At 62.5% G+C, this 27,393-nt stretch overlaps 15 protein-coding genes across 15 annotated transcripts; 7 read left to right on the top strand and 8 right to left on the bottom strand.

Moving 5' to 3' along the window:
- Window positions 1-41: 41 nt before the first annotated feature.
- Window positions 42-1,820, bottom strand: OSTLU_29968 (predicted protein; the record flags this gene model as incomplete). The annotated part of the gene is made up of 1 exon (XM_001416084.1): window positions 42-1,820. The coding sequence occupies one exon, from the start codon at window positions 1,818-1,820 to the stop codon at window positions 42-44; it is 1,779 nt and encodes a 592-aa protein (XP_001416121.1).
- Window positions 1,821-2,013: 193 nt separating this feature from the next.
- Window positions 2,014-2,835, top strand: RPS14 (Ribosomal protein S14, component of cytosolic 80S ribosome and 40S small subunit; the record flags this gene model as incomplete). The annotated part of the gene is made up of 3 exons (XM_001416323.1): window positions 2,014-2,016; window positions 2,166-2,252; window positions 2,506-2,835. The coding sequence occupies 3 exons, from the start codon at window positions 2,014-2,016 to the stop codon at window positions 2,833-2,835; spliced, it is 420 nt and encodes a 139-aa protein (XP_001416360.1).
- Window positions 2,836-3,030: 195 nt separating this feature from the next.
- On the bottom strand, window positions 3,031-4,242 carry OSTLU_92289 (predicted protein; the record flags this gene model as incomplete). Its single annotated transcript, XM_001416083.1, has 1 exon — window positions 3,031-4,242. The coding sequence occupies one exon, from the start codon at window positions 4,240-4,242 to the stop codon at window positions 3,031-3,033; it is 1,212 nt and encodes a 403-aa protein (XP_001416120.1).
- Window positions 4,243-5,173: 931 nt separating this feature from the next.
- OSTLU_4995 (predicted protein) lies at window positions 5,174-5,896 on the top strand (the record flags this gene model as incomplete). The annotated part of the gene is made up of 1 exon (XM_001416322.1): window positions 5,174-5,896. A coding segment is annotated over one exon (723 nt), but the record flags the coding sequence as incomplete, so codon positions are not given.
- A 609-nt stretch (window positions 5,897-6,505) lies between these two features.
- On the top strand, window positions 6,506-7,483 carry OSTLU_3803 (BASS family transporter: sodium ion/bile acid; the record flags this gene model as incomplete). The annotated part of the gene is made up of 1 exon (XM_001416321.1): window positions 6,506-7,483. A coding segment is annotated over one exon (978 nt), but the record flags the coding sequence as incomplete, so codon positions are not given.
- A 1,654-nt stretch (window positions 7,484-9,137) lies between these two features.
- OSTLU_36001 (predicted protein) lies at window positions 9,138-10,412 on the top strand (the record flags this gene model as incomplete). The annotated part of the gene is made up of 1 exon (XM_001416320.1): window positions 9,138-10,412. The coding sequence occupies one exon, from the start codon at window positions 9,138-9,140 to the stop codon at window positions 10,410-10,412; it is 1,275 nt and encodes a 424-aa protein (XP_001416357.1).
- Window positions 10,413-10,446: 34 nt separating this feature from the next.
- OSTLU_35856 (predicted protein) lies at window positions 10,447-11,481 on the bottom strand (the record flags this gene model as incomplete). The annotated part of the gene is made up of 1 exon (XM_001416082.1): window positions 10,447-11,481. The coding sequence occupies one exon, from the start codon at window positions 11,479-11,481 to the stop codon at window positions 10,447-10,449; it is 1,035 nt and encodes a 344-aa protein (XP_001416119.1).
- A 314-nt stretch (window positions 11,482-11,795) lies between these two features.
- On the bottom strand, window positions 11,796-12,797 carry OSTLU_92288 (predicted protein; the record flags this gene model as incomplete). The annotated part of the gene is made up of 1 exon (XM_001416081.1): window positions 11,796-12,797. A coding segment is annotated over one exon (1,002 nt), but the record flags the coding sequence as incomplete, so codon positions are not given.
- A 1,120-nt stretch (window positions 12,798-13,917) lies between these two features.
- lhca4 (Photosystem I light harvesting complex, chlorophyll a/b binding) lies at window positions 13,918-15,098 on the top strand (the record flags this gene model as incomplete). Its single annotated transcript, XM_001416319.1, has 1 exon — window positions 13,918-15,098. The coding sequence occupies exon 1, from the start codon at window positions 14,487-14,489 to the stop codon at window positions 15,096-15,098; it is 612 nt and encodes a 203-aa protein (XP_001416356.1). The 5' UTR covers window positions 13,918-14,486.
- Window positions 15,099-15,223: 125 nt separating this feature from the next.
- OSTLU_14178 (predicted protein) lies at window positions 15,224-16,228 on the top strand (the record flags this gene model as incomplete). The annotated part of the gene is made up of 1 exon (XM_001416318.1): window positions 15,224-16,228. The coding sequence occupies one exon, from the start codon at window positions 15,224-15,226 to the stop codon at window positions 16,226-16,228; it is 1,005 nt and encodes a 334-aa protein (XP_001416355.1).
- A 131-nt stretch (window positions 16,229-16,359) lies between these two features.
- Window positions 16,360-17,218, top strand: OSTLU_6757 (predicted protein; the record flags this gene model as incomplete). Its single annotated transcript, XM_001416317.1, has 2 exons — window positions 16,360-16,440; window positions 16,562-17,218. Coding segments are annotated over 2 exons (738 nt in total), but the record flags the coding sequence as incomplete, so codon positions are not given.
- Window positions 17,219-18,092: 874 nt separating this feature from the next.
- On the bottom strand, window positions 18,093-19,969 carry OSTLU_44779 (predicted protein). Its single transcript, XM_001416080.1, has one exon. The coding sequence runs from the start codon at window positions 19,859-19,861 to the stop codon at window positions 18,179-18,181; it is 1,683 nt and encodes a 560-aa protein (XP_001416117.1). The 5' UTR covers window positions 19,862-19,969; the 3' UTR covers window positions 18,093-18,178.
- A 175-nt stretch (window positions 19,970-20,144) lies between these two features.
- On the bottom strand, window positions 20,145-22,703 carry OSTLU_12211 (predicted protein; the record flags this gene model as incomplete). Its single annotated transcript, XM_001416079.1, has 3 exons — window positions 20,145-21,110; window positions 21,948-22,415; window positions 22,551-22,703. The coding sequence occupies 3 exons, from the start codon at window positions 22,701-22,703 to the stop codon at window positions 20,145-20,147; spliced, it is 1,587 nt and encodes a 528-aa protein (XP_001416116.1).
- A 478-nt stretch (window positions 22,704-23,181) lies between these two features.
- Window positions 23,182-24,399, bottom strand: OSTLU_14174 (predicted protein; the record flags this gene model as incomplete). The annotated part of the gene is made up of 1 exon (XM_001416078.1): window positions 23,182-24,399. The coding sequence occupies one exon, from the start codon at window positions 24,397-24,399 to the stop codon at window positions 23,182-23,184; it is 1,218 nt and encodes a 405-aa protein (XP_001416115.1).
- A 314-nt stretch (window positions 24,400-24,713) lies between these two features.
- OSTLU_35884 (predicted protein) lies at window positions 24,714-26,843 on the bottom strand (the record flags this gene model as incomplete). Its single annotated transcript, XM_001416077.1, has 1 exon — window positions 24,714-26,843. The coding sequence occupies one exon, from the start codon at window positions 26,841-26,843 to the stop codon at window positions 24,714-24,716; it is 2,130 nt and encodes a 709-aa protein (XP_001416114.1).
- Between the last annotated feature and the right edge of the window lie 550 nt (window positions 26,844-27,393).

The following is a 27,393-nucleotide window of genomic DNA, read 5'->3' as shown; positions in this document are numbered from 1 at the left end:
TCAAACCAATACAAAGTTGACTAAGATGACCTACTCACACGCTAAGTGACAGCCACACACCGACCGCTGCCCATTTTGGCGTAGTCACAAACGTCCCCAGGCTTGAGCACGTGCCTCTTCGCCGTCGGTTGCTCGCTAAAGTCGACGAGTAAGTGGATGCGCCAAGACGAGGCGCTGTTCCGTACTCGATGCGTCACCGCGTTGTTTATCTCAAATGGACGACCTTCGATGAGCGGAACGGCGATTTCCTGACCGGATTCTGGCATCATGACGAATTCCACCGCTCCAGCGTTTTGCGGGACTATGATTGGAACGTGAAATCGATGGTGTCTTCTCGCCCAGTCGCCCGTATCCACGTGTGGCAAAATTTCAGAACCAGGATTCATCACCGCCAGCTGTAGCCGTATCACGTGTCGTAACGGATCCGAGACGCCGAGTTGATCGGTGAACAAATCAATCAGCACAGGTTGCACGTACGGCTCGAGACGTTTCCAAAATGGAAACTCAAAAACGTGTTCGCCACCTCGATCTGAGAAAAACAAGAGCATGCCATCGACGTTTGGCTTGAACTTTTGCATGTTGCCGTCTCTCCCACCCAACAAAGCGTTTCCGTTTTTGCCAGACTCTTTGAACACGTCGCGAGGGAGGCCTTGAATGTAATCACGAAGCAGATGTACATCGACGTCGTCGTACGTCAACAGCAAGGAATTCCGATCGGTCGCTTCACAATTGTTCGTTTGCTTCGCCGCCAGAGGAATCCATTCGGCGTACAACGACGGCGAGTTTGCATTCCAATGTGCGTGCGACCAAGTGCTCGACTCTATTTGCGGCGCGGCGATGACGTTGAGCAATCCGTGCGTCATCACGGTCTGTCGCCAGAGCTCGCGCTTACGAACGAGATCGAAAGCCACCACGTCGCTCGACTTGTTTGGATCGCCTCGGTCTTCTCTTCTTCCGAACGCCGAAACGCCGAAAAACGCCACGTCATCGATCACGCACAACCCTTTCATGAACGTCCGCGAATCATCGGTCCATAAAATCTCGTAATCTTCGACACCCGACGGGTCCACGGAAATCAATTGCCCCTCTCCACTGTTCAGCATGATGAATCGATCTTCGTATATGACCAACCCGTGCGACTTCGTGCCCACTCTGGTCAACCTCGGTCGCAACTCGCGCCCAGTTTCCAAGTCGATCAACGCCACCTCGCTCGGACCTAAATTATGAAGCACCGCCCACACCGCGTGCTCGCCGTACTCGCTCGCGTCCGCCGGCGCGAGCGTATTCACGTGCGCCTTCACCGACAACTCCACCGCCCGAAGCGTCCTCATCGACGGATACTCCAACTCCAAAATCCGCCCGTTCCCAGTGTCGGCGACGAACACCGAGTCACCTCGTCGCACGACGTCGTGCGTGAACGCCGCATCGATCGCCCTTTCCTCTAAAATCTCCCCCCGCTTCGCGTCTATTCTGAGCAACGCGTCCCCGCGCGTCGCCGTCCGCGTCCGCGTCTTCGCGTTATCCGGCCTCGACGCCACCCACACCGCGTCCGACGACGACGATCCGTCCTCGAACGTGCCGTAATACACCCCCCGGCCGCGATGTATCACGCGCGCCGCCTTCGACTCGACGTCCAGCGCCAGAAACGCACCGTGCGACGCGAGCGTGAGTTCTCGCGGCGTTCGCGCGTCCGCGCGCCGCTCGCGCGCGCGTCGCGGCGTCACCGCGCGCGCGCAGATCACCGCGAGCGCGCACGCGCACGCGATGAGGGCGACGCGGCGCCGTCGCCGCGCGCGCGCGCGCTCGCGCCGCGCCGTCATCGCGACGCCGCGCGCGTCGGTGTAACGGCCGGGCCCCGCGGCGACCGACCGCTCCGTATGCGTATTCAGTAACGCACGTAGAGTACGCCCGAAAACGCCAACATCGACGACACCGTCCATCCGCGCGCCCGCCGCGAGACCGCGGGCGCGCGGCGCGCGCGCGCCGTCTTTCGACGACGCGCCGCACCGCGACATGGTGCGCGACTCGACCGACGCCGCGACGCCGCGACGCGCGCGCCTATCGCGTCGAGCGCGCGCGACCGAGCGCGCGCGACCGAGCGCGCGCGCGCGACGACGACGACGCGAACGCCCGACTGACCCGACCGCGATCGACGCCGCGCGCAGGCTACGTACGTCGGTCCCAACGCGCGCGAGGGCGAGCTCGTCTTCGGCGTCGCGCACATCTACGCGTCGTTTAACGATACTTTCGTGGTGCGTGCTCGAACGAGCGATGCGACGCGACGCGCGCGAGGGACGCGCGATGACGATGGCGATGGCGATGGCGCGATGAAAGCCCTAGTGCGATCGTCGCGCGCACGATGGCGATGACGACGCGCGCGCGACGCGGCGATGAAGGACGTCGACGCCGTGCGCGATGACATTCGTTTTCGTTTTCGCGCGCGCCGTGCGACGCGCCGAACGACGATTGCGAGAGACTGACCGACGCGCGCGTTCGACGACGCAGCACGTGACGGATTTGTCGGGCAAGGAAACCCTGAGCCGATGCACCGGCGGGATGAAGGTGAAGGCTGATCGCGATGAATCCTCGCCGTATGCGGCGATGCTCGCGGCGCAAGACGTCGCCGCGCGATGCAAAGAGCTCGGTATCACGGCGCTGCACATTAAGATGCGCGCGACCGGGGGTAATAAGACGAAGTCGCCGGGTCCGGGCGGGCAAAGCGCGCTTCGCGCGTTGTCGCGCTCCGGGTTGAAGATTGGCCGAATCGAAGACGTCACGCCGACGCCGACGGATTCTACTCGTAGAAAGGGTGGTCGCCGTGGTCGTCGTTTGTAGGCGTCGTAGACATAACTCTAGCGAAGGTAATGAGAGGAGAATCATTTTCGAATCACGCGCCGCGCCGCGCTCTCGCTTCGCTTCGACACGACGTTCACGCGCGGCGCTCGCGCGAGGTGCTCGCGGGGCGCGATGCCATGACGGTATAAACATACATGATGATGACAAGCTTTCGAGATCGCGCGCCGGGCGAAACTACGTCGACGCCGCCGACGCGAGGTTGCACAGCGACACCGCGCCGACGACGCGCAAGCGCACGCCGACGTCGCTCCAACGTCTGCCGTAAAGTCTCGATTCGGGAACTTTGGAAAGAACCAATCGCCAACGTTTGACTTCGCACGTTCGTTCTCGAACAGTCTCGACGCCGACGCTTTCGTCGTCGCTCTCGTATTGCTCGACGTCCTCCGCCGAATCCTCGACGACGGCGCCGGGCGTCTTGGGTAAAGGACTCATCCCCGGTCCGAGGCGAGATTTACGCGCGGTCGGTGTTTTCGTACCCATGGTGTCGTTGTCGGCGTCATCGGCGTTCGTGATGTCCGCGAACGGCGAACGCATTGGCGAGACGACGGCGGTGTCGAACCAACGCATGGCGGCGGCGAGACGCGGCGTGCCGAGCGGCGAACTGGATGACGGCGAGAAAGGACTCATGATGAGCGACTTGATGTTCATCGCACTCTTTGCCGCGAGTTCACGCTCGATCGCGCGTTTCTCCTCGAGCATTCTCACCATCTCGCTCTCCGCCTGCGCGATGATTTCGTCCAAGTGCGCCGTTTCTTCGCGGTATTCGTTCAAATCCTCCTCCATCTCCGCGTTTTGATCCTCCAGCGTCGACACCTTGGCCTCCACGCACGCGAGTTCCGATCGCAACATCTCGATGTCTATCCGCATGCGCTCCACGACGCCATCCTTTTCCTCGTACGCCTTCTTGAGCGCCGCCTCGTGACGAAGCTTCGCGCTCACCATCGCGTCCCGCGCCGCGTTCGCCCTCGCCTCCGCCGCCTTCGCTCGCGTCTCCGCCTTCTTGCACAGCGCGTCCGCGTTTTTCAACGCCGCATTTTCGCGCCGCAGTTGTTCAAATCGTTCCCTCGCGATCTCGCTCGCGTTCGCCCTGGCGACGGCGTCCGCGCACTCCCTCGTCAGCGCGTCCACGTGTCGACGCAGGTGCCTCGATTCCTCCTCGCTCGTCGCTCCCTCGCGCGCTTCGCGCGCGGCGTCGTCCAGAACTAACGTCTCCTTCGTCGCCGTCGCGCGCGCCGTCGCCGTCGTCCCTCGCTCGAGCGCGTCTCGCAACCACGCGCGCGCGCGCGTCGTCGCCGTCGCGCGTCGGTTGATGTCCTCGCCGTCGCACCGCGCGCGCGGTCGTCGCGCGTCCTCGTCCGCGCTCTCGGGACTGTCCCAAAAAACCATCCTCGCGTCGTCGCGCCGTCGTCGCGCCGTCGCGCGCGCGTCGCGTCGCGGTGTCGCGCGCCGCGCGTCGCCGTCGCGCGCGCCTCGTCCCCCTCGGTCGTCAAAACGGTTTCATGGTGTTTTCGTGCGCTTTATACGTACTCGATTTCATAGCGTTTTCGCGCGCGTTATACGCGTGAACACTCGACGGCCGTCGTCGCGGACCGACCGGCGCGCGCGCACACGGCGACGCGCGATGGCGCGCGCGCGCGCGTCGACGACGCGCGTCGCGCTCGTCGCGTGCGCGCTGGCGCTCGCGCTGACGCGCGCGGGCGTCGCGCGCGGCGACGACGACGACGACGATCGAACGCGCAACACCCAACAAGCGCCGACGACGCGCGACGACGCGCGCGACGGCGACGGGAGACCGGCGACGACGGCGACGGCGATGGAGACCGCGCTGTTGACGACGCTGGCGAGGGAGGAAGACGCGCGGACGATGCGGGAGGCGTTCGAGGCGTTCGCGCGCGAGGGCGGACGCGCGCGCGAGTACTGCGGCGACGACGCCGACGCGTATCCTTGCGAGGAGAGTCGACGGCGGGAGGCTATTTTTTATGAGAATATGCGCGTGGTGCGGGCGCTGCGCGACGCGGAGGACGACTCGGCGGCGCTGGGGCATCGGTCGAAGGGTCGACGGTCGAAGCGCTCGGCGGCGGCGGCGGCGGCGGCGGCGGCGGCGGCGGAGGAGGAGGAGGACTCGCGAGCGACGTTCGGGCCGACGCTGTGGAGCGATAGGACGCGAGAGGAGTTTGTAGCGCGCACGGGACGGTTAGTACCGACACCCGATGGCGAACGGGACCGTAGCAGGACGAAGAAAGATAGCTGGCGCGAGATGCACGACGAGTTTCTGCGGAGAAACGCGGATATTTGGGCCAACGAGCGCGGGAAGGATGGCGAGTTATACGACGCCAATAATCTTCCAACGAGTTGGGATTGGCGCAAGTTCGGTGGCTTGAGTAAGGTTTGGGAGCAGGGTGCGTGCGGTGGGTGCTGGGCTTTTACTACGGCCGCCGCGGTGGAGGGCGTGCACTATATTTGGACAAGAGAGGCGGTGACGCTGTCGCCTCAAATGTTGTTAGAGTGCGATCCGATCGATCAAGATTGCACGGGGGGTAACATGGTGACGGGGTATCAGTACGCGGTGATGAAGGGGGGCATCAGCGCCGCGGAAGATTATCCAGTGCATCCGTACACGATCAAGACGAGCGAAGTAGGGCCTTGCAGATCGAACACGGCTCGCAAACACGCAGCGTCGATCGACGACTATATCGTCCTCGAAAACACGTGGGACGACTTGAAATCGGCAATTTACATGCAACCGGTGTCCGTCGCCGTCAACGCGATGGGCGAGCACTTTAGATTCTACTCTGGCGGCATCCTCACGTACGATCAGTGTCAACCGGATTGGGCCAACCATCCAAACTTGATCAATCACGCCGTCGTCGCCGTCGGTTTCGGCTACGATAAAACGCTGGATATGGAGTACGTCGTGATAAAGAACTCTTGGGGCACGCAGTGGGGTGAAAATGGTTACGCGCGCATCGCGTTGCAAGGCGGCGAGCTCAACGCGACGTGCGGTTTGCTCATCGAGGCTGTCGCGCCGTTGAAACTCAGCAACCTGACGTACACTGATCCGACATACGTCGCCGGGATGAATGATTACATCGACTGGGCTCCGCACCATCACATGAGTGACGTGAACGGGGTGCTCTATGTCATCCTCACCACCGTCGTCCTCGTCGCCGCGCTCTCCATGGGCATCTTAACCATCATTTCTTGCATGACGGAGGACGACGGGTACTACTACACGGATTTGGATTACGACGAGTACGACGATCGATTCGATATCCACCGCGCGCCATTCGGCAAGGAAGACAGATTGCACGGTTTGAGCGTCACGCAAAAACTCTCGCGATTTCAAGCTCGCAAAGAGCCCATCACCGGCCTCTCGACGGCGAGCTACCGAAACGAGCCGCGAGACATGAGCAACGTCAAGCCTCACCGAGGCGATGATCGACTGTGAGCGCGACCCCGACCGACACCAAAGCTTTAGTTTGGTTGTAGTGAAACCACCAACGCGTAGACACATCGCCGCCAAAGCGCGTCGTTTCACTTTTTCTTCACTAGCTCGCCATTCGTCCGCGTCTCACACCGCGCCTCGCGCGCGATGCTCGCTGATGTCGTGAAGCCTGAGCCCAAACCGATGCACGCGCGCGCGCGCGCCTTCTTGCTCGACAATTTTCTCGTCTGCGGCTTCTGCCTCGCGCTTTTATTCGGGCTCTCCGTCCCGGCCGCCGGCAAGGCGCTCGCCAAGGTGTCAGTGAGCGGCTGGAGCGTCATCCAAACGGTGTGCGTGGTGATCATCTTCGTCATATCCGGCGCCACGCTGAAGACGGAGGAAATCACGCAAGCGCTCAAGGCTGGACGAGGCGCGCTCGGGTACGGATGGGTGGCCATATTAGGCTTGACGCCGCTGCTCGGGTTTATCCTAGTACGCGTGCCGTACAAACCGATAGAATTTCGATACGGATTAGCGCTGTTTTGCTGCGTGCCGACGACGCTGACGAGTGGTGTGACGCTCGTGCGAAACGCGAAAGGGAACGTCGCGCTGGCGCTGATGCTGACGGTGAGCACGAATCTGATCGGGGTGTTTACCGTGCCGTTTTACTTCAACGCCGTCGTGGCGAGCGGGCCGAGAGAGATGGCGAGCGCGGTGAATGGGGCGGCGAACGACATGTCGACGCAGGCGGTGAAACTTTTGGTTAAGTTGTTGTTCACGATTCTGCTTCCGATCGTGCTCGGGAAGGTTGCGCGAGAGATGATTCCAGCAGTGGCGGCGTTTGCGAACGCGCGCAAAGCGGAGCTCACGTTGACAAATAATTCGTGTCTCATCATCGTCGTTTGGATGTCCATCTCCAAGAGCGCCAAAGAGCTCATCGACACAAACGTAGGCACGATATTCGCCGTGCTTTTCGCCGCCGTCCTGGTTCACGTCGTATTCCTAGCCATCAATTACGCCGCCACGCACGCGCTCGGCCTCTCCGGCCCCGAACGCGTGGCGTGCGTGATGATGTCCAGCCAAAAGACCCTCCCCGTGGCCATGACCATCATATCTTACCTCCCCGAAGATGTCTTTGGCTCAGGCGGTCTGATAGCAATCCCATGCATCGTGTGTCACATCACACAGCTCTTCATGGACGCGCCGCTGGCCACGCGTTTGGCCAAGCGATCCGACGCCCTCCTAGCCGCCGCCGCGAACGCCGACGACCGATCCGAAGTGTGAGCTCCACTTCGCGTTGTACCATCACATTCTTTCATCGTCGTTCAATCACGACTTCACGACGTCACGACACGTCCGATCGCGCGCCTCGGTCGATTCTTCGTTCTCGTCGCCGTCCCGGTCGCCGTCCCGGTCGCCGTCCCGGTCGTGTGCACTTTTTGTTGCAGCAAAGGTTTGGCAATTTCAATTTCGACTTCGTCCCGCAGCGCGCGCCGCGCCCGTCGCGGCCATGTCGCTCCGCGAGCGATTCATCGCCGACGGCATCGTTCTCATCCCCGACGCCGTCTCCGCGTCCGTCGTCGACGGTATACGCGCGCAGTTGCGTCGCGAACTCGCCGACCCGTGCGTCACCGCCGAGAGCGGTCGCGAAAGAAATGCGTCGACGCCGCTCGCTTTGGACGACCCCTCGACGTGGCCGCGCGGGAACGCGCGAAGGGTGATCGAAGTCGTCGCCCCGAGCGACGGCGCGCCGTGGGACGCGCTGAGGAACTCGCCCGAGCTCGCGAAAGCGCTGGACGAAGTGCTCGGGCGCGCGGCGTGGGACATAGAACTGAACGCGGTGGACGAACGGCGACGCGCGTGCGACGTGCGGCATTGGTACTGCCCGGTGACGTTTCCGGAAAAGGATAGTGAACAAGCGATGCTCGTGGCGGAGGAAGCCAAAGCGAGGGCGGCGAGGGCGGAACAGAGCGAGAAGCGAAGGAAAGTGAGCGACGAGAGCGGGGCGTGCGCGCCGGCGCCTGCGAGATGGACAGAGTGCGACAGCGGGAACGTGAGAAAGTTGAAGGAGGGCGGTCACAATTGGGATGCCATCGCGAAGATGATGAGCACGAGTGAGTTGACGTGGACGGCGAAGCAGTGTGAGGAGCATTATGAAAGCGCATGGGCGCCCGAGCACGACGCCGCGCTTCTGGCGGCTGTTACGGAGCACGGGGAGAAGTGGCAGTACATCACGCAGTTGATGCAGAGAGTACGCCCTTCGTGCACGAAAAAACAAGTGCGAGGGCGGGCGATGATGCTTTTAGACGAAAGGTCGGCAAATATCGTAGACAGACAAGTCAGGGAGGGATCTCCAGAGCCAAAGGCGGAGGAGCTCGAGGCGGCCAGGTCGTGGCATCCGGTCAATCGAAGGCGTATGCTCAACCGAGGCTGGCACTTAGACATTGGCGCGGGATTCAGCACGGATGCGCAGCGCACACCGGACGGACATCCGTACCAAGGCGTGATTATTTTGGTATTTTTATCCGACTGCGTCCCGGGCGGCGGCGGTACGGCGTTCATCAAGGGTTCACACAAGTGGATCGCGTCGCATTTGCGCTCAAAGGGCGGCATCATTCACCAAGATTTGAACTCATGGGCTATTGATCTAGTGAGCGAATTGTCGACCGAAGGACGTCTCCCGCTTTCGTACGAGCTAGATGCGCACGAAGCTGAAAATGCGATTCGACGAGACGACATCGATGGCGTCATCGAGCAACTTGTCGGGAAGGCTGGGACCGTGGCGTTGTTACACCCGTGGATGATTCATAGTGGAACGAGTAACTTGACTTCGTCAGTACGCCTTTTGGCGAATGGCATGGCTCGAGTGAAGCAAGAATCGTATGAGCAGGTTGGGATTCCCATCCTCAAAGAAGTCGTATCCGCCAAGCCGAAGCTCAAGCGCGTGCTCGATTTCCTAGTGTCGACGTCGCCCAAGGAGCAACCCGTTCGACCTCCGGTGGATACTACTTTGCCGAGCGTCAGTATCATTGTTCCCGTGTATAACGCATCTCGTTGGTTAGATGAGACTTTGAGCTCTATATGCGCTCAAACGTACCGAGGTCCAATCGAGGTGAGCATCTTCGACGACAGCAGTACGGATGGGTCGCCAGACATCATCAAAATCTGGCGCGAGGCGTTTACCCGAGTGGGCATCGCCGTTGTGGTGAACGGAAGCAGGTGGCCAGAGAGCTCGAAGTTTGTCGCGGAAGACGCGCCCAACTTTGGTATCGGGTTCTGTCGAAATCGTTGCATCGAGCAGAGTCACGGAGACATTTTAGTCTTCCTGGACTCTGACGACGTCATGATGCCACAGCGACTCGAGCTACAAGTGCCACTCGCCGCGGAAAATCGGACGGCCATCGTTGGAGGGTGCTGGAAACGGTATCCAAGCGGTTCAACGGAGCATTACGAAGCCTGGGCGAACATGATGACGCAAAACGAGCTTCACCTCGAACAATTCCGAGAGTGCACGGTACTCTTGCCGACGTGGTGCATGGCGCGAACGGTCGCAGAAACCGTAGGCGGTTTTGTTGAGGCACCGCCTGGTTCGGGCGAGGCGGAAGATTTAATTTTCTTCCAACGGCACTTGGCGTTAAATTACGAGCAGAACTTGAAAAAGGGCTTGCCATCGCTTTTACGCGCCGGGGACTACCCGCATAACCCGGTGCTGTTGTATCGCTGGAGTCCACAGAGCGCATCAGCACGGTGTAGTCGCCGTCGGCTGTTGCAGGTTCGCGCGCAAGCGTTCGAGGAACGCATTCTTCCCATGAAGTCGTGGGAGAAATTCATCGTGTGGGGCGCAGGGCGTGACGCGAAAAATTTCATGAATGAAATTTCGCCCGCCGCGAGAGCACGCGTAGAAGCGATGATTGACATTGATCCCAGAAAAACGGGACGTCAGTACACGAATTCGCAAGCACCCGACCAAGCGCCAGTGCCTATCGTGCACTTCTCAAAGGCGCCGAGAGGGCTTCCCGTCGTCGTGTGCGTGGCAAAGCGCCGCAAAGGTTCTGGCGATAGCGGCGACTTGGAATCAAACGTAGACACGCTCGGGCTCATCGAGGGAACGACGCTGTGGTATTTCAACTAGATCTAACGACTATTGTATCACTAAATCATTGTTTTCAACTCAACTCAATGAATCTTTTAAACTTTTGCACCATTGACGGGGGCCAACGTCGAATGCGACCGAGCCAATCGTAATCGCGATAAAGCTCGCAGCCGTCGAGCACTGGACCACCTTCGACCATTTGGCCACTGTTGATCGCCGTGCAGCTCCAATTCCAATTATCCTCCGCGCGCTGCTCCTCCCCTCGCGACCAATAGAGAGCCGCGAGCGCGGCGCGCATGTCAACGCTCCCGGCGGCTCGTCTTTTAACCTTTTCCATGTCCTCTATCGCCTCGTCGATTCGGCCGAGTTCGGCGAGCATCAACGCCGCGTTGCTCTGCGCGTAGATCGCTCCGCTAAGATTTCGAGACTGCTGAAAAATGCCCGCCGCGCGCGAGTAATCATCCAGCGCCTTCTCGTACTCCCCGATCGAGTTATAACAATTCCCACGCGAATTCAGCACGTACGGCGGCGTCGCTCCCATCATCGACGAGTACTTCAACGCCTCCGAGTAATCCGCGATCGCCGCGTCCCAGCGACTCAACCCTTCGTACGCCAACGCGCGATTACTCAGCATCCCGAGCGACTTGTACGTCGTCGTCGCGTCGTCGTACATCGCTCGATACATTCGCTCCGCCTCGTCGTAATCCGCGATGGCTTCTTCGAACAATTTCATGTCGACGAGCACCTGCGCGCGGCGCTCGCGCCACTCGGGCGTCTCGGGCTCCATCGCGATGATGGCTGTCAAGTCCTCGCGCGCCCGCTTCAAATCGCGCGCGTAGTACGCCCGCTTCGCCCGTCGCTCGAGCGCGTTGAATTCATCCGTCGTCGTCGTCGCCGTCGCGCGCGCGCGCGGCGCCGCGCGCGTCGCGAGCGCGACCGCGAGCGCGACCGCGACCGCGCGTCGGTTGACGTCGACGCCGCGCGCGTCGCCGTGTTTCGAGCGCGACGCGCGCCGACGCGCGGTCGACGACGCCGACGCGGACGACGCGACGCGCGCGCGCGCGCGCGAGGCGGTCGACGCGCGCGCGCGCGGGGCGACGGACGCCATTGCGAGGCGCGGTGTGCGGGCATGTTCGAGGACTGGCGGTGGAAAGACGACGCGAGGGGGGGGGCGCGCGCGCGCGAGGCGCTGGTGGGGGTGTGCGTGGTGAGCGCGCTCGTCGTGGGGGGGCTGTTGGTGCGGTTGGTGGCGATGGGACGGCGCGAGAGACGCGGGACGTTTGAGTCGACGCGGCGAAGGCGGCGGCGAGGGGGCGACGCGGCGCGGGAGGGACGCGTAGGACGCAGCGATGCGTGATAGTATTTAGCTCGTGTGGTGTTTCATCGTGCAAAGGACGCGAACGAGGGTAATTCTCGGGTGGCTCACTTTGCCGGGGCGACTTGAAAATCGCCGTCGGCGACGCCGAACATTAAAGACGGCAACGCTTCGGGAATCGCCGATTGACGATTCAATCGGCGCTTCTTCTGCGCGACATCGTCGACCGCGCCCTTGTCTTTCTTTGCGCCTAGTTTGGGCATCTGAAGCATGCCGAGAGGCATGCGCGGACCGTCGTTCGCCGGCGCGGCGTCCGTCGCGGCATTTTCCTTGGCGGCGGCGGGCGCGATTGACTTCTTCTTCGACATTCCCTTCTTCGTCGTGCGCTTGATCGGCACGTCAATTTCTTCGTACTCGCTGTCATCATCGCCATCGTCGTCCTCGTCCTCGTCGTCATTCGCTCGCGGCGGTTGGTACGGGGCGTTCGCGTCAATGACCACGGATGACGGCGGCGCTCGCTCGCGTTTCTTCGTCGCCGGTCGGCTCTGCGCGCTCTTGGGGCCACCGACGCGTCGTGCCGCGCGAGCGTCGCGACTACGCTTCTCTGCATGTCTGTCGCGCGTCGCGCGAAGCGTCTCCATAACCTGCGCCGCGGTATTCTCGGCGTCCTCGACGTACTTGGATCGCTGCTTCGGTGCCGTGGCGCGGACATCCGTCGTCTCGCGCGCGAAGAGCTTCTCGCGCATCTTTTCGATCTCCGCACGCGCGCGTTCGAGTGCCTTGTCTTGATCTTTCACGCGACGCTCCAACGCGATAACCGCGCCAGTCTTCGCACCGAGTTCGATCTCGACTTGATCCAACCTCGTTCGCAGTTCAGTCGCCGAACCTTCGCTCGCGCTCGTCGTCGTACCGGCGAGTTGGGAGTCGCTTCCTTCGGCGCGAGCGTACAAACGCTGATTCCAGTCCGCGAGTTGCGTTTTGAGGAACCGCTGCGCACCATCGCGCTCGGCAACCGCGCGATGTAACTCTGAGTTTTCTCCGTCGCGCTCCACCAAGTCTCGTCTGAGCAATTTGTTTTCGTCCCTCGTCTCGACGAGCTTTTCTTCCAAGCGCGCAATCTTTGCGTTTTGCGCCTCACGCTCGAGTCTCACCTCCACGTCATCCATTCCCGCCGGCTTATTCGTGAGTTCTTCTTCTCTTTCCGCCGCGTACGCCAACGCCTCGCCCGCATCTCGCAGCGCCTCGCGCAACCGCGCGCACTCGCGTCGAAGCGTCGAAGCGCACTCGTGTTCGTCCAGCAACTGCGCCTTCAAAATCTCATTCGCCGTCAAAGCCTCGTCGAGATCATCTCTCGTACTATCCTCTCTCGCTTCCAAAATCTTTATCAACCGTCTCGCCTCCGCGAGCTCCAATCTCGCGCTCGACAACGCGAACTCTCGCTCGCTCAGCTCCACGCGCGCCGCGCTCCCGAGCGCCTCCAATTCCTTCTCCCTCTTCTCCCGCTCGCTCTGAAACGCGCTCACCACGATCGCGAGCTTTTCCTTCAACAACGCGATCTCCGCCTCACCGAACCTCCCAGCCTGTCTCGCGGCGTCCAATTTCCCGAGCAACGAGTGCGAAAATCCCTGTCGCGCGCGCGTCTCGCCTCGCCGTCAGTCCCCCGTCCGCGCTCGCGTCCCCTCGCGTCTCCCGCGCCCGTCCTCGCGCCTCGCGCTCGCTCGCGCGCGTTCGACGCGTTTCGCATCACCGTTTCGCGCCGTCGCGCGCGCCTCCGCGTCGCCGTCGCGCGCCGTCGACGCGTCGACGGTCGCGCGAACGGTCGAACGGTCGAACGGTCACTCGAATTCATTCATCGTTCGCGTTCGCGTCGCGTCCGCGCCATCTCGCGTCGCGTTCGCGCTTCCGACGCACCCTGAGTTCACCGCACTCGCGCTCGCGCGCGTCGACGGCGCGCGCGTTCGCGTCGACGCGTCGCGTCATCGCGCCGCCCGCGTCGCGCTGTGCGGGCGATGGCGCGCCGAACGGATATATCGAGCGCGTGAAATAAAACCGTTACGAATCCCTTAAATACATACCGAATGTCCGACATGCTATATTATATCTGTCACTACAAACCCACACAAACGATGTGTGACATAAACACCAACCATCGCCGCGCGCGCCGATCGCGCGCCGGCGACACACCCGCGCGCGAAACGCACACCCGTCGTCATGTCCGCCGCCGTTCAATTCTCTTCCACCGCCGTCGCCAGGTGCGCGCTCGACGCGACGTCGCGCGCTCGGAGACGCGCCGCGAACGGATCGCGCGCGTCGTATCGCGATCGTATCGTATCGCGCGAGGGAGATACGGCGACGGGCTCGCGCGCGCGCGGACGCGGCGCGCGCGCGCGGACGCGCGTCTTCGAACGGGGATTTCGATTCGAGGGAATTTCGCGCGTCGCGCGCGGCGATCGAGCGGCGCGGAAGCGCGCGCGAGGGCGCGGGGGGGGCGGACGTTCGAGCGGCGATCGGGCGCGGCGGGACGGGGCGGGACGCGCGCGGCGACGCGCGCGGGGCTTCGGACTCGACGCCGTCCGCGGCGCCGCCGCGGGCGCGCGAGCGACGCGAGGGAGCGACGGCGCGCGGCGAGGCGGCGCGGCGAGACGCGCGGCGCGAGGGAGGGATGGGATGGACGGGACGCGAACGCGACGAACGGGCGACTGACGACGAACGCGCGATTTCGCGAATGCAGTTTGCGCGCGGCGAAGGCGCAAAAGCGTCAAAGCTTGAAGACGCGCGCGAGCGCCGCGACGCAACCGATGTGGATGCCGGGTGCGACCGCGCCGGCGCACTTGAAGAACGAGTTGCCGGGTGATTACGGCTTCGATCCGCTCGAACTCGGCAAGGATCCGGAGGATTTGAAGTGGTACGTGCAAGCCGAGCTTCAACACGGCCGCTGGGCGATGCTCGGCGTCGCCGGCGCCGCGGCGCCGGAGATCCTCACCAACATGGGCATCAGCAACTTGCCGAACTGGCACGAGGCCCCGTCGTACGACGGCTACTTCACCGACGCCACGACTTTGTTCTGGGTGCAAATGCTCATGATGAACTGGGCCGAAGTGCGCAGATGGCAAGACATTCGCAAGCCGGGTTCGGTGAGCGAAGATCCGACGCCGTTCTCCAACGCCAAGCTCCCGGCTGGCGTTGTGGGTTACCCGGGTGGCATCTTCGACCCGCTCGGCTACGCCAAGGGTGACTTGAAGACCTTGAAGGCGAAGGAGATCGCCAACGGTCGTCTCGCGATGGTCGCCTTCGCCGGCATCATGGTGCAATACGACCACACCGGCGTCGGCCCGGTGGCCAACTTGGTGTCCCACATGGCGGATCCCGCGCACAACAACGTGTTCGCCGCCAAGTTCATCGGCTTCTAATCGATCGTTTTTATCTGTCGAACGCGAACTTAGCTTCCTAGTAGAGCCATTGTAACGGCCCGACGCGACATCAGCTCCGCCGCGTCGACTTTATTTAAATCGCGTCGCGACAGACGCCCCACTCCATGACGCCTCGTCCGCGTCCGTCGCCCTCGCGCGCGCCGCGCGCCGCGCGCGACGACGAATCGCCATCGCACCGTCCGTTCGCGCGCAAGCACGACGCCAACGTCAAGCGCACCGCGCCCGCGCGCGCGATCGTCAAGCCCGCGAGCGCGCGAAAAGCGACGCGCGACGGCGACGTCTCGCGCGGCCTCGTCGCGCGATCGCGCGAGGGCGCGCGCGCGAGGCGCTCGAACGAACGCAAACGAATCGACGTCAAGCGCGCGATCGAAGACGGGGAGATCGAGGACGTGTACGACCTGACGAACGCCGCGGCGGGCGACGCGCGGCGCGGCTCGGGCGACGACGCGACGACGCGCGAGGAGACGGATCCGCACAAGCTGCGACAACGACAGCGACAGATCGATTACGGGAAGAACACGCTCGGGTACGCGCGATATCGCGAGCTCGTGGCGAAGAGCGCGAGGAGATCGAGCGATGCGTGGACGCCGAACATTCGCGCGGGAATGTCGAAACGCGCGTTCGACGGCGCGGTGCGCAAGTGGCGACGGTTGTTGCACGCGTACGATCCGCCGGTGGAGGACGACGAGGAGATGGTTCGCGTGCCCGTGGATCCACTCGCGAGACCGAACGGGACGCTGAAACCCGGAGAGTACGTGCCGCGAGAGTTGGCCGAGGCCGCCGAGGCGCGCGCGCGCGCCAAAGCCGAAGCCGAAGCCGCCGCGCGCGACGGTCGACGCCTTCCCGTGGTCCGCCTCGCGCCGCTGCGCGCCGCCGACGTCGCGACGCGCTCCACGCTTCCATCGCGCGCGGACATGAGCCCCGGTTGGGACGCCGTCACCCCGACGCCTCGCAAGCGTCCGGGATTCGCGCCGTCGTCCGACGCGGCGCGCGCGACGGACGCGACGGACGCGACGGACGCGATGGACTGCGACGCCCCCGTTCCCGACCTCGCGCGCCGCTCCATATACGACGATTGGGAGGGCGAAGATTTCGTCGGCGTCGTCTAGTCACCCAGCGCTTCGCGCGCCCCACGCTCGCGTCTCGAGCTTTTGTAATCCGCGCGCCGCTTCGCCGCTTCGCCTCGGCGTCGCCGCGCCTCCGCGCTCGATCGCGTCACACCCCCCCCCGCGCGCGCGTCATGGTCCTCGAGGCCACGATCCTGTGTCTCGATAACAGCGAACACGTTCGCAACTCCGACTACGCCCCCTCGCGTCTTCAGGTGCGCGCGCCGCGCCGCGCGCGACGTTTTTCTCGCGCGCAGATCGCCCAACGACCGCGGCGACGACCGACGACCGACGACGCGCGCGACGCGACGACTGACGCGCGCCGCGCGATCGCAGGCCGAGGCGGACGCATTGAACCTGCTCGCCGGGGCGAAGACGCAGAGCAACCCCGAGAACGCGGTCGGCGTGCTGTCGCTGGCGGGAAAGACGCCGCGCGTGCTCACGACGCCGACGCAGGACCTGGGCGCGGTGCTCAACTCGGTGCACGGGGTGAAGATCGAGGGCGAGATCAACGTCTGCGTCGGCGTCCAGGTGGCGCACTTGGCGCTGAAACACAGACAGAATAAACACCAGCGAATGCGGATCGTGCTGTTCGTCGGAAGCCCGCTGAGGGATGAGATCGAGGCGCTGCGAGCGGTGGGGAAAAAATTGCGCAAGTGCAACGTGGCGGTGGACGTGGTGTCGTTCGGCGACGTCGAGGCGAATCGAGAGAAGTTGGACGCGTTCGTGACGAGCGTGAATAAGAATAATAACTCGAATCTGGTCGTCGTCGAGCCGGGGGCGAATCTGAGCGATGTCTTGTGCGGGACGGCGATTTTCAATCAAGACGGAGCGGCGTCGGGGAGCGGATTCGCGGCGGCGGCGGCGGCGGCGCAGTCGCAGGCGGCGATGCAGGGCCTCGAGGGCATGGGAGACATGGGAGACATGGGAGACGATCCAGCGTTGATGATGGCGCTGCGAATTTCGCTCGAAGAAGAGCGCGCGCGTCAGGAAGCCGCCGCCGCCGCCGGCGCGTCCGCGCCCGCCGCCGCCGAGGAGGGCGTCGCCGCGAGCGAGGGCGCCGGCAGCGCCGACACCTCCCCCGTCGACGCCACCGCCGATCCCATGATGCTCGACGACGACGCTTTACTCCAACAAGCCCTCGCGCTGAGCATGGGTCAGCGTCCGAGCGCCGAAATCGCCGACGCCGCGACGGCGACCGCCGAGGACGACGACGACGCCGAGCTTCGCGCCGCGCTCGCGATGTCGCTTCGCGACCACACCGACCGCGCCGACCGCGACGACGCCGACGCGTGACCGTCCTGTCGCCCCACCGATCGCCTCGTCGAATCGATTCTTTTCAACACGCACCCCGTCGCATCGTAGCTTTCGACTTCGCCCCTTCGTCCGCACTTCGCGCCTCTCGCCGCGATGTTCGCGTCGTCCTCGCGCGCCCCCCTCGCGCGCGCCGTCGCGCGCCCTCCCGCCCGCGCCGCCGTCGTCGCCCGCGCCGCGCTCGGCGTCGGCGCGAAGGTTCGCGTGAAATCATCCGTCGTCGTGTACCACGTCCCGAAATCAAAGGGCGCGGCGACGGATCTCATCGGCATGACGGGCGTCGTCGATTCGCGCGCGGACGCGCACGAGGGCGCGACGACGAGCGCGACGCTCGCGGTCAAGGTGGCGATCCCGAACCCGAACGGCGGGAAAGATTTCATCGCGCACCTGGACGAGAGCGAACTCGAGGAGACGTGAGCGAAGAGCGAAGAGACGACGAGAGACGGGACGGCGAGGATACCCCTAAGGGACGCGAGCGGGACGCGCGAGACGACGCGCGAAGGCTCGTAGGTTTCTTTTTGTAATTCAATCCGCACGGACGTAGCGAAGAACGCGATGGGAAGTGAGAGGGTGGTGCGCGGGCGTCGATCGCGCGCGCGCGGATCGGACGGGACGTCGGTGATCGTCGCGAACGCGCGGCTAGAAGATCCAGAAGCCTAAACCGAATAAGCCGCCTCGACCGCCGCCGGCGACGGATTGACAGGATTCGCGCATGGACTGCGCGTCCGGGTCGGCGACGCGATCGTAGACGGTGGCTAAACTCGCGAGCTTGTGCGCCTCGGCGTCGAGGGTGGCGAAAACGCCCGGTTCACCGATGCGCCAGGACCAGTTGCCGTCGGCGACGCCGGGGGTGTTCATGCGCGCCTCGTTGCCGAGGGCGAGGACGTCTTGCATGGTGAATACGCACGCCTTGCTCACGCTGGACATCCCAGCCTTGATCATGCCCCACGCGCCGTCGCCGTAGGCGATGCCGGCGTACGCCTCCAAGCGGCGCTTGGTGTCCTCGTCCTGTTGCGCGTACCAGCCTTGCGACGTTTCGTTGTCGTGCGTGCCCGGGTAGCAAAATGAATTTTCGTAGTGGTTGTGCAGCAAGTGCGGGTTGCGCCCGTTACCACCCCACGCGAACTGAAGGACAACCATACCCGGGAAACCGCACTCTTGACGCAAATCGACGACGTCGGCGGTGATGACCCCGAGATCTTCCGCGACGATTTTCGCGTCGCCGAGCGCCGGCTTGAGCTTGTTGAACATATCCACCCCCGGACCGACCATCCATCGACCGCTCTTCGCCGTCGGCGCGCCGGCTTCGACTTCCCAGTACGCCGCAAAGGCGCGGAAGTGATCGATGCGCACCTCGTCGTGAAGTTCGAGCGTGCGCTTCAATCGCTGAGCCCACCACGCGTAATCCGTTCGCGCGTGCTCGCCCCAATCAAACAACGGGTTACCCCACAACTGACCGTCCTCGGAGAACGCGTCGGGTGGTACACCCGCCAACGCCGACGGGCGTTTATCGTCACCGAGCAAGAATAAGTTTTGATTCGCCCACACGTCGGCGCTGTGACCGCCGACGTAGATAGGCATGTCGCCCACCAGAGAAACGCCTCTATCGTTGGCGTACTTTTTCAAACGCATCCACTGCACATGGAACAGAAATTGCGTCGCCTTGAAGAGTTCAATCGAACTCGCTTTTTCGCTTTCGATCGCCGCGAGCGCGCCTGGATCGCGATCGCGATATTCCGCGGGCCAATCCCACCAATATTTACCCAAGAGTTCCGGCGTCGAATCGATGGCGTCGAACGTCGCGGCGGGATCTAACCACGCCTTCACATCCGCGCGCGCGCAGAACGCATCATACTCCCCCTTTAGTCCACTACCACTCGCCATCGCGAGCAACTTTTCCGCCGCCTTTGCAATCAGCGGCTCATTCGTCGCCGCGACGCGTCCGAAATCCACGTTTTCGCTTCCGCCGTACGCCTTCGGCAAATCTTTCGTCTCGAGCAGCCCGTCCGCGACCAAATCATCCAGCGATATCACGAGCGTATTTCCACAGTGCGCGTCGCGTCCGCTGTAGGGCGACCAATAGTCTTCCCGCACGCCCGGTATCGGACGTCCCGGCGGCACGAGCGGCAGCACCTGCCAGATACTCATCTTTCCTTTCGCCATCCAATCCACGAACGCGCGCGCCTCCGGGCCCGCGTCGCCGATCCCGTACGCTCCGGGCAGACTCGTGGGGTGCATGATCACGCCCGCGCGGCGATCGTCGCGCGGGGTGGGGTAATAATCGCCGTATCCATTCGGGACAGGTTGTCCCACCGGACCCATCGTCAACTTTGTCGCGCGCGCGGCCACGCGACGGGCGACGCGAGGTGCGGAAGACGCGCGCGCGCGCGATGCGCGCGGCGATGCGCGCGTCGTCGCGCGCGCGCGCGCGACGAGCATGTCGTGCGTCGCGCGCGTGTGTGCGGCACGCGCGGACGGGCAACGCGTTTGAACAGCGCTGCCAGTACTGGATATCGAGCGCGGCGGCGAGCGGAATTTCTTCGACGGACGCGACGGCGCAGTCGCACGCGCTCGTAAATTATTACACAAATTATTTAAGGGGGGTTTAAAAGTCGGTAAATCGCCCGATGGAGGCGTAGGTGCCCCACTTCGCGGAGAGTCCCGGGACGTCGTCGCCGGTGTCCACAAAGTGCCTTAAATCGCGAACGTCTTCGACGAGCGGCACGTACGGCGCGCGCGCGCGTTGCTGCGCGAGAGCGCTCCAGTTTATGTCTGCAAACCACTCGTGCTGCTTGATTTCGCGTGCGCCGGTTTTGCCCATGCCGAGTCGACTCGCGGGCATGCGGCGAAGGAGGCCGGAGACGACGGCGCGGAATTTGGGGCCGTTGCGAGGCGAAAAGTGGAATTTGACCTCGTTGATCGCCTTGTACATTTGGTAGTGGTCGTCTTGATTGAAAGGTGGGACGCCGTTGACGAGTTCGTACACCAAAACGCCAACCGCCCACCAATCGACGGCGCGATTGTGGCCGACTTGTTGTACTTGCTCGGGCGCCAAGTATTGTGGCGTGCCGCACAGCGTAAAAGTTTTCGCGCCCTTCGGAAGTTTCTTCGCGAACGAAAAGTCCGTGACTTTGAGATAACCATTTGTACAAATCAGAAGGTTCTCTGGCTTTAAATCGCGGTAAGTGATCTGCCGGTCGTGCAGATACTCGAATGCCAGCACCACGCACGCCGCATAAAATTTGGCGTGCGCCTCGGGCAGCGGCGAGTTTCGAGTTTGCAAGTACGTAAAAAGCTCTCCACCAAGAACTTTGTCCATGAGCATGTAAATCGATCTTTCGCTGACGTAGGTACGCCGAAGGTTTACCAAGAACGGTGAGTCACATTGCGCCATGGTTTGCTTTTCGCGCCACACGTGCTCGACCAACCCGCGAGCGACAACTTGTGCTTTGCCAATTTCCTTCAGCGCGTACGTCTCTCCATCGTGAGCCACAAGCGTCACTCGACCGAACGATCCAACGCCTAAGAAACCGATGGTTTGGAGCTCCTCGAGCTCAGCTGTCACCGGTTTCTTGTACGAGCCGCTACCGCTCTTAGCGTACATTTCCTCGGCGTTTCTCTTCAGGATGTCCTTCAAGTTGCCGAGATGTTGCTCGAAGGTGCGACGGGTGATGATCAAAACAGTCGCTCGATGCGGAACACGTACGGTAGCGGCTCTAGTTTCAGAATTTAGTAGTCCAAGCTCGCCAAAGTAGGAGCTCGGACCGAGCTTGCATAACAGTTTCGGCGCTCCTTCGGCGTCGAGCGTCTTTTCGTCCACGACTTCAACTTCGCCAGATTCCAAAATAAACATGGCGTCACCTTTGTCGCCTTGACGAACGATCGTTTCATTCTCTCGAAAAGACACATCGGTGAGTTCGTCCGATAACGCTCGAGCTTCGTCAGGAGAGAGCTTTGAGAGAATCGGCACCTTTCTCAACGTCTCGAGTCGCCAAGCCTTGCGCAAGACTTCCAAGTTGCCCAATTTCTTCTCGAACGCCGTCTTCGTCATGCACGCGACCTTCGCGTGTTGGCTCACGCATGTGACTGTGCCTGCACGCTTATCTTTACGCAGCAGTGCGAGTTCGCCGAAGTACTGACCTCGAGTGAGTTTGGCCAACGGTTCGTCAACGGATGATTTCGTAACCACGAATTCCCCGTCGATGATGACGTAAAAAGCATCTCCGAGAGAGTTCTGTTGAAACACGACTTCATCTTTGACGAACGTTTGCATTTTCATCAAACTTGAGATATCCGTCAACTGTGCGTCGCTCAAAGCGGCGAGAATCGGGCATTCGGCCAAACCGGCAAAACATCGCGCCTCTTCAATGGAACCGAGCATGGAGACAAAAGTTTGGCGATTAAGCACCAAACACGAAATGTCGGTTGCGGCGACGATCGTCGCCGCACGAGGTTCATTATTTATCAGTGCGCGCTCACCGAAGAAATCGCCACGCGAGAGTTTCGCGACTTCGCCACCATGGACTCGAACGCTCACCTCGCCGCGTTCCACGATGTAGAAGCAATTTCCGGGATCGCCTTGATTGAATACAACGTCATTCGTCTCGTACACCTCTCTTCTCGCCGCGGTACATATCGCAATCAGCTGTTGCTCTGACAGAGCGTTGAATAGCTCCACGCTCTCCAGAAGTTCGAGCATACAAGATGCATCCTTCGTCGCGATGGAACGCTTTATCGCCTTGAACGCGCTCGCGTGCAGCGTCCACAGTTTCAACGGCGTCGCCGCCACGACCGTCGCCGATCGCGGGCAGGCGTACAGCAGCGCGAGCTCGCCGAATCCCCGACCCGGGCCAAGCGTTGCCACTTGCTTGGCGGTCTCGGGATGGTACGCACACCCTTCAAACGAACGCTTTGACGTCGCCAGCCGCGCAGCGCGCGGCGATCCCTCTTCGTTCGCGCTATCGTTCGACAAGCTCGACCGCTTCGAATTTTCATTCTTCATCACCCGCACCTCCCCGATTTCGATCACGTAGAATCGATCGCAATTCGTATCGCCCTGCGCGATCACGATCTCGCCCTCGTCGACGTACGAGGGCGTCATGGCGTCCATCACCCGTCGTCGCGCTCGCGCGTCCAGCTCGACGAAGAGCAAATTCCCATCCATCGCTGATTCCATCGCCCGCAGCGACCCCTCCGTTCGCTCGTTTGCCGCCTCTCGCGCGTCGAGATTCGTCTGTTTCGATTCGTTTTCATCCCCGAGCGCCTCTCCGACGGCGAGGCGCTTGCGCGCGCGCGCGCGTTTCGTCCCCGCGCGCGCGCCATCGTCGAGCGTCGGTTTGGAATCCAAATCGACGTCGAGGGCGTCCTTGGCGAAGGCGTCCCACGACGCGGCGGTGAGCACGTCGCGCGAGAACATGCAACCTTTCAGGCATCCCATCCCGCGCGCTCGCGACGCCGCGCGCGTCGACGTGCGGCCGCGCACCCCGCGCGCGCGCGAGCGTTTCGGCGACTCTTCGTCTCCCTTTTCATTTCCGAAAAAAGGAACGGCGCGATGTTCCGATTCGATTGGACGCGCGACGTCGACGCGGCGCGGTGCGCAGGGCGCGACGAGAGCTGACTCGATCTAGGCGTGGCTTACAGTTCTACAGTTCGCGCGCGCGGGGCTTCTTCGAGTCGACCAAGCACAGGAACGAGGCGCAGAGGGCCATCCACACGGCGCCGACGACGAGCATGACGTCGTACCCTTCTTGAGACGAACCGTACGCTCGTCCGTCGGCGGGCTGCGGAGAAAAGTGAAGAATCAAGGCGAACACAGTCGGACCGATGGAGGTGCCGATGAAACTGGCGACACCCCAAACCGCGAGCCATCGCGCGGCGTTTTCTCGGCTCGGTAAACAGTCGATGGCGAGCGCGTAATCGACCGAGAGGAACATGCCGTTCAACGCGCCGTAATACACGCCAATGTACATGATCGACGTCAATCGGTGGATGTACATAAACATGATGTACACAGATATAATGCCCGCGCACGCGATGACGATCAATGGCTTTCGACCGAAGACGTCGCTCAGCAAACCAGCGGGATAGGCGGCGATCATGCCGCCGACTTGGCCGATGAAGGACAAGCGTGCAACCGTTTGCTGTGGCTCGTGTCCCTCGAGCCCACTTCCATCTTCTTTCACGGCGGTATCTCTGAGCAAGTACAGCAAAAACACTTGAGCGCTGATGCCGGTATAGTACAACGTGCGGCAAACGAAGAGCCAAAAGAATGATTTTTGTTCCGGAACAAAAGGCGAAATCGTGTACATCGACGCCAGCTCGCGCCACGAAAACGCCGAGTCGACCGTCGCAGAAGTCGAACCTTCCCTCGCACTGCTCTCTACGTCATCTGACGATGCTACACCACCGAGCGAAGACTCTTCCGTGGCGCAATAACACGTAATCGGCACGCACGTCGCCAACAGCGCGAGATAAAACCAATACAAGCTCCCCACGTCTGGATACACCATCGTGTACACGAATCCCATGCACGCCCCCGCCGCACTCATCGCCGCCAGCACCCCATTCGACTGTCCCGTCTGATCGTCCGGAATCATATCCGGCACGATGCCGCTCGCCGCCGTGTACATCACGTTCAGCGCCAGCATCGTCGCCGTGAACGCGACGTAATACAGCGTCGGCGCCCACCCCCCCAGCGAGCCGTAGTACGTTCGCGCCACGAGTAACATCACCAACGACGGCGCCGCGACGACGGCGCCTTTGACGAGCACCGGGCGCCGTCTACCGTACGCGCTCCGCGTGCGATCGCTCACGTATCCCGCCCACGGCCCCGACATCTGACTCGCGCCGGCGATGAACATGAACCCTCCCAGCGCCACCGCGTCGGCGTCCGGGAAAAACCTCGTCGACTCGTACGGCAGCGTCACGATGGCGAACGAGGATATCCACGCGCCGTAGGCGAGGAAAAACGCATTGATTCCGCAAAGTTTCCAAACCGACACCGCGCGCGGGCGCTCGCGCTTACGACGGCGCGCGTCCTCCTCCGACGCGAGCAGGCGTCGATTTCCGGCGGTCTGCTCCGGGACGTCGTCGTCGTCGTCCGAGGGCATCGAGCGATCGGCGCAGTGTGGGGTGTTACACGGAGCGATTCTAATCTGGCGCGCGCGTCGCGACGCTAACTCGCGTCCTCAATCGCGGCGGCGAGCTGCGCGGGGTCGAGAAGGCCGACGCGCGCGGCGGTGCCGGGAGGAAAGTCGGCGTCGATGATGGCGGCGATTTGCGCGAAGGCTTCGGCGACGTTGCTCTTGATGGGCTTGAGCAACGCCTCGCGGGTATTTTCCGCGTGCAAGTACAACTTCATGGTGTAGACGGCCTTCGGGAGCTCGTCTGCGAGCGAGGTTTTGACTTGTTTCGCGATGGCTGCGAGTTTTTCTTCCGAAGCAAAGGCTGCGTCTTTGATGGATTTCCCCTGCGACGTCGTCGACACGCGAAACGCGGTCACCTTGGTGATGAAACTGAGCATTGGATCGACGATGAGTTTCGTGATACTCATGATGTACGCTTCACACGCGGCTTGAAGTTGCTTCTCGAGCTCTCTCTTGGAGTCGATTTTGCTCTCGACGACGCGCGGTCGACCTTCAGAAGCGAGCTGGTAGAATGCGTTGTCTTGCGTCAGCGAAAAGAAGGACATCTCTCCGCCGAGCATTCGGCGCATTTGCCCGCGCATATGGGTAAAGTCCAAATCCTTGATGGAAACCGCAAACTCGGCGTTGAATGGCGCGATTTGTTCGCGCAAGATGATCAAGTGCTTGATGAGGAAGAGCTGACCGTCTACCGGAGTCGCTTTCGACGCCACTGCGCGCGCAGCGGCGGCGATATTGTCCGCGCACAGCGACACCGCCTCTTGCGCCAATCCCGCGAATGTTTTGATCTCCACGCAGCGATATAGTTTAGATAAGCACGTCAGTGTGCGCTCGAGTGGAGGGTACCAATTTTTAATGTCGTCCTCCGAGTCGCCGCCAGACGACTTCGCTTGCAGTGCGCGCACGAGTTTGGCGGGAAAGTCCAAATCAGCCGCGGTGGCTCGATAGTTGCCCACCTGATCCTTCACGTAAGTCTGCGCGCGGAAGATCAGTCTCTCTTGAACATCTGACAGGATTCTTCGCATCGCCGGCTCCAAGGCTAGCGCATTGTCAATCTTCGAGGTTACGTCCTCGATGATCTCGCCCTTGAGCGCCTCGACGAGCTCAGCCAATAAAGCCAACTCGGTGATTGAAATGTACTTTGGCCGCAAAATGTCGCTCAAGTACGTTCCGAGCGGAATCATGAGCGCGGACAAGGCCCCCGTGGGATCGGTTTGCGGGAAAAAGTGTTTGAACAGAGCGAACTCTGCCTGACAAACTTCGACGAGATAGGCAGTGCCGATTCTCGCGAGAGCTATGACATCCGCTCCACGCTCGGCTGTCGCTATGGCGCGCATCTTCGTCCGAACCGACCCGGCGAGGAGAAGAGCACGCTGCTCGCAGTATAACACGTGGCAGTCCGAGAGAAGCGCGGCGTACTCTTCGTGATGCCCTCGCTTTTCGAGCTCCTCGGTGAGATCGCGCAGTTCCGCCGCGGCGGCGCGAAAGCGAACGTACAACAAAGTCGTCGCACTCCCCTCCTCGACCACGAGCTCGTCGTACTCATCCTCGCCGCCGCTCACACCAGTCTTACCCTTCGCTACATCTTGCACGTGTTTCGTCGCCTTGCGCAAGGCTGAGACGTAATATTCGCGCACTGTGCTCATCGCTCGATTTTGCAACTGTCGAAACTTGGTCCCGTAACTTCCGCCGTCGGCGTATTGCGGATGCGACGCCACAAAATCCAGGCAATCGTCCAGACGCTTCAGCATCGGCATCACCTGCTCGCGCGGCGCCAAGCTCGCCCCACTCGCATCGCTCGCGCCCGAGATGATAACCCCAGCCTGAAACTGCTCCGCCACCTTTTCCAACTGGTCGAAATAATCCAGCTTTCCCCGCAGCGCGTCCGCGAACTCAAGCAGACGATCCTTCTCCGCGATCAACCGCTCGCTTTCCTCCTGCGTCCGCCTCGCCCTCAGCTTCAGCGCCGCCTGCGCGTCGACGAGCGTTTTAACCCCCGTCTCCACCTCCTCCAATTTTCGTAACGCGTCGTCTCGCCTCTCAATCTCCGCGCGCAGCGCGTCCGCCTCCCGTCGTCTCGCTCGCCTCCGCGCCTCGTCCATCGTCTCCTCCACGTCCGCGTACCACGCGTAAAACGCGTGCGCCGTCGTCAGCCCTTTCATCGCGTCTTCGCGCCCCTTCCCGCTCGTCGTCGCGTCGTCGTCGTCGTCGTCGTCGTCGTCGTCTCCCGCCTCCCCTTCCCCTCCCTCGCGCGTCGCCGTCTCCGTCCCGTCCCGCGCCGCCCGCGTCCCGAGCGCGCGTCCGCGACCGTCGCGCGCGCGCGTCCCGAGCGCTCCGATCGCCGCGCGCTGCGTCTCGCGCAGCGCGCTCGCGTGCTCCCACCCGTGCGCCACCGCGTACGCGCGTCGCACCGCACGCGGCTTCGCGTCGCGCGCGTCTCGAGCCGTCTCCATCGCGCGCGCCGTCTCCATCGACGGTGAATATTTCGCCGCGCTCGATCGTCGCGCCCGCGCGGTCGTCGCGCGTCGTCGCGATGTGCGACGTCACGAATTCGCACTTCGCGACGCCGACCGCGACGCGCGGCGCGACTTTGACCGCGACGACGACCGCGACGACGACGACGACGACGACCGCTCGATTCGCCCGCGCGATGCGCGCCGAGACGGCGACGCGCGCGACGATGGCGCGACGATCGAACGCCGCGCGGCGATC

Source organism: Ostreococcus lucimarinus, chromosome 2, assembly GCF_000092065.1.
Source record: "Ostreococcus lucimarinus CCE9901 chromosome 2, complete sequence".
In the NCBI taxonomy this organism is placed as follows: Eukaryota; Viridiplantae; Chlorophyta; class Mamiellophyceae; order Mamiellales; family Bathycoccaceae; genus Ostreococcus; species Ostreococcus sp. 'lucimarinus'.
Note: the sequence above shows the minus strand (reverse complement) of the source record. Positions and strands in the feature narration are given on the sequence as shown.

Coding starts and splice junctions, on each gene's coding strand:
- OSTLU_44779 (XM_001416080.1), bottom strand. CDS start 19,861: ATGGGTCCGGTGGGACAACCTGTCCCGAATGGATACGGCGATTATTAC.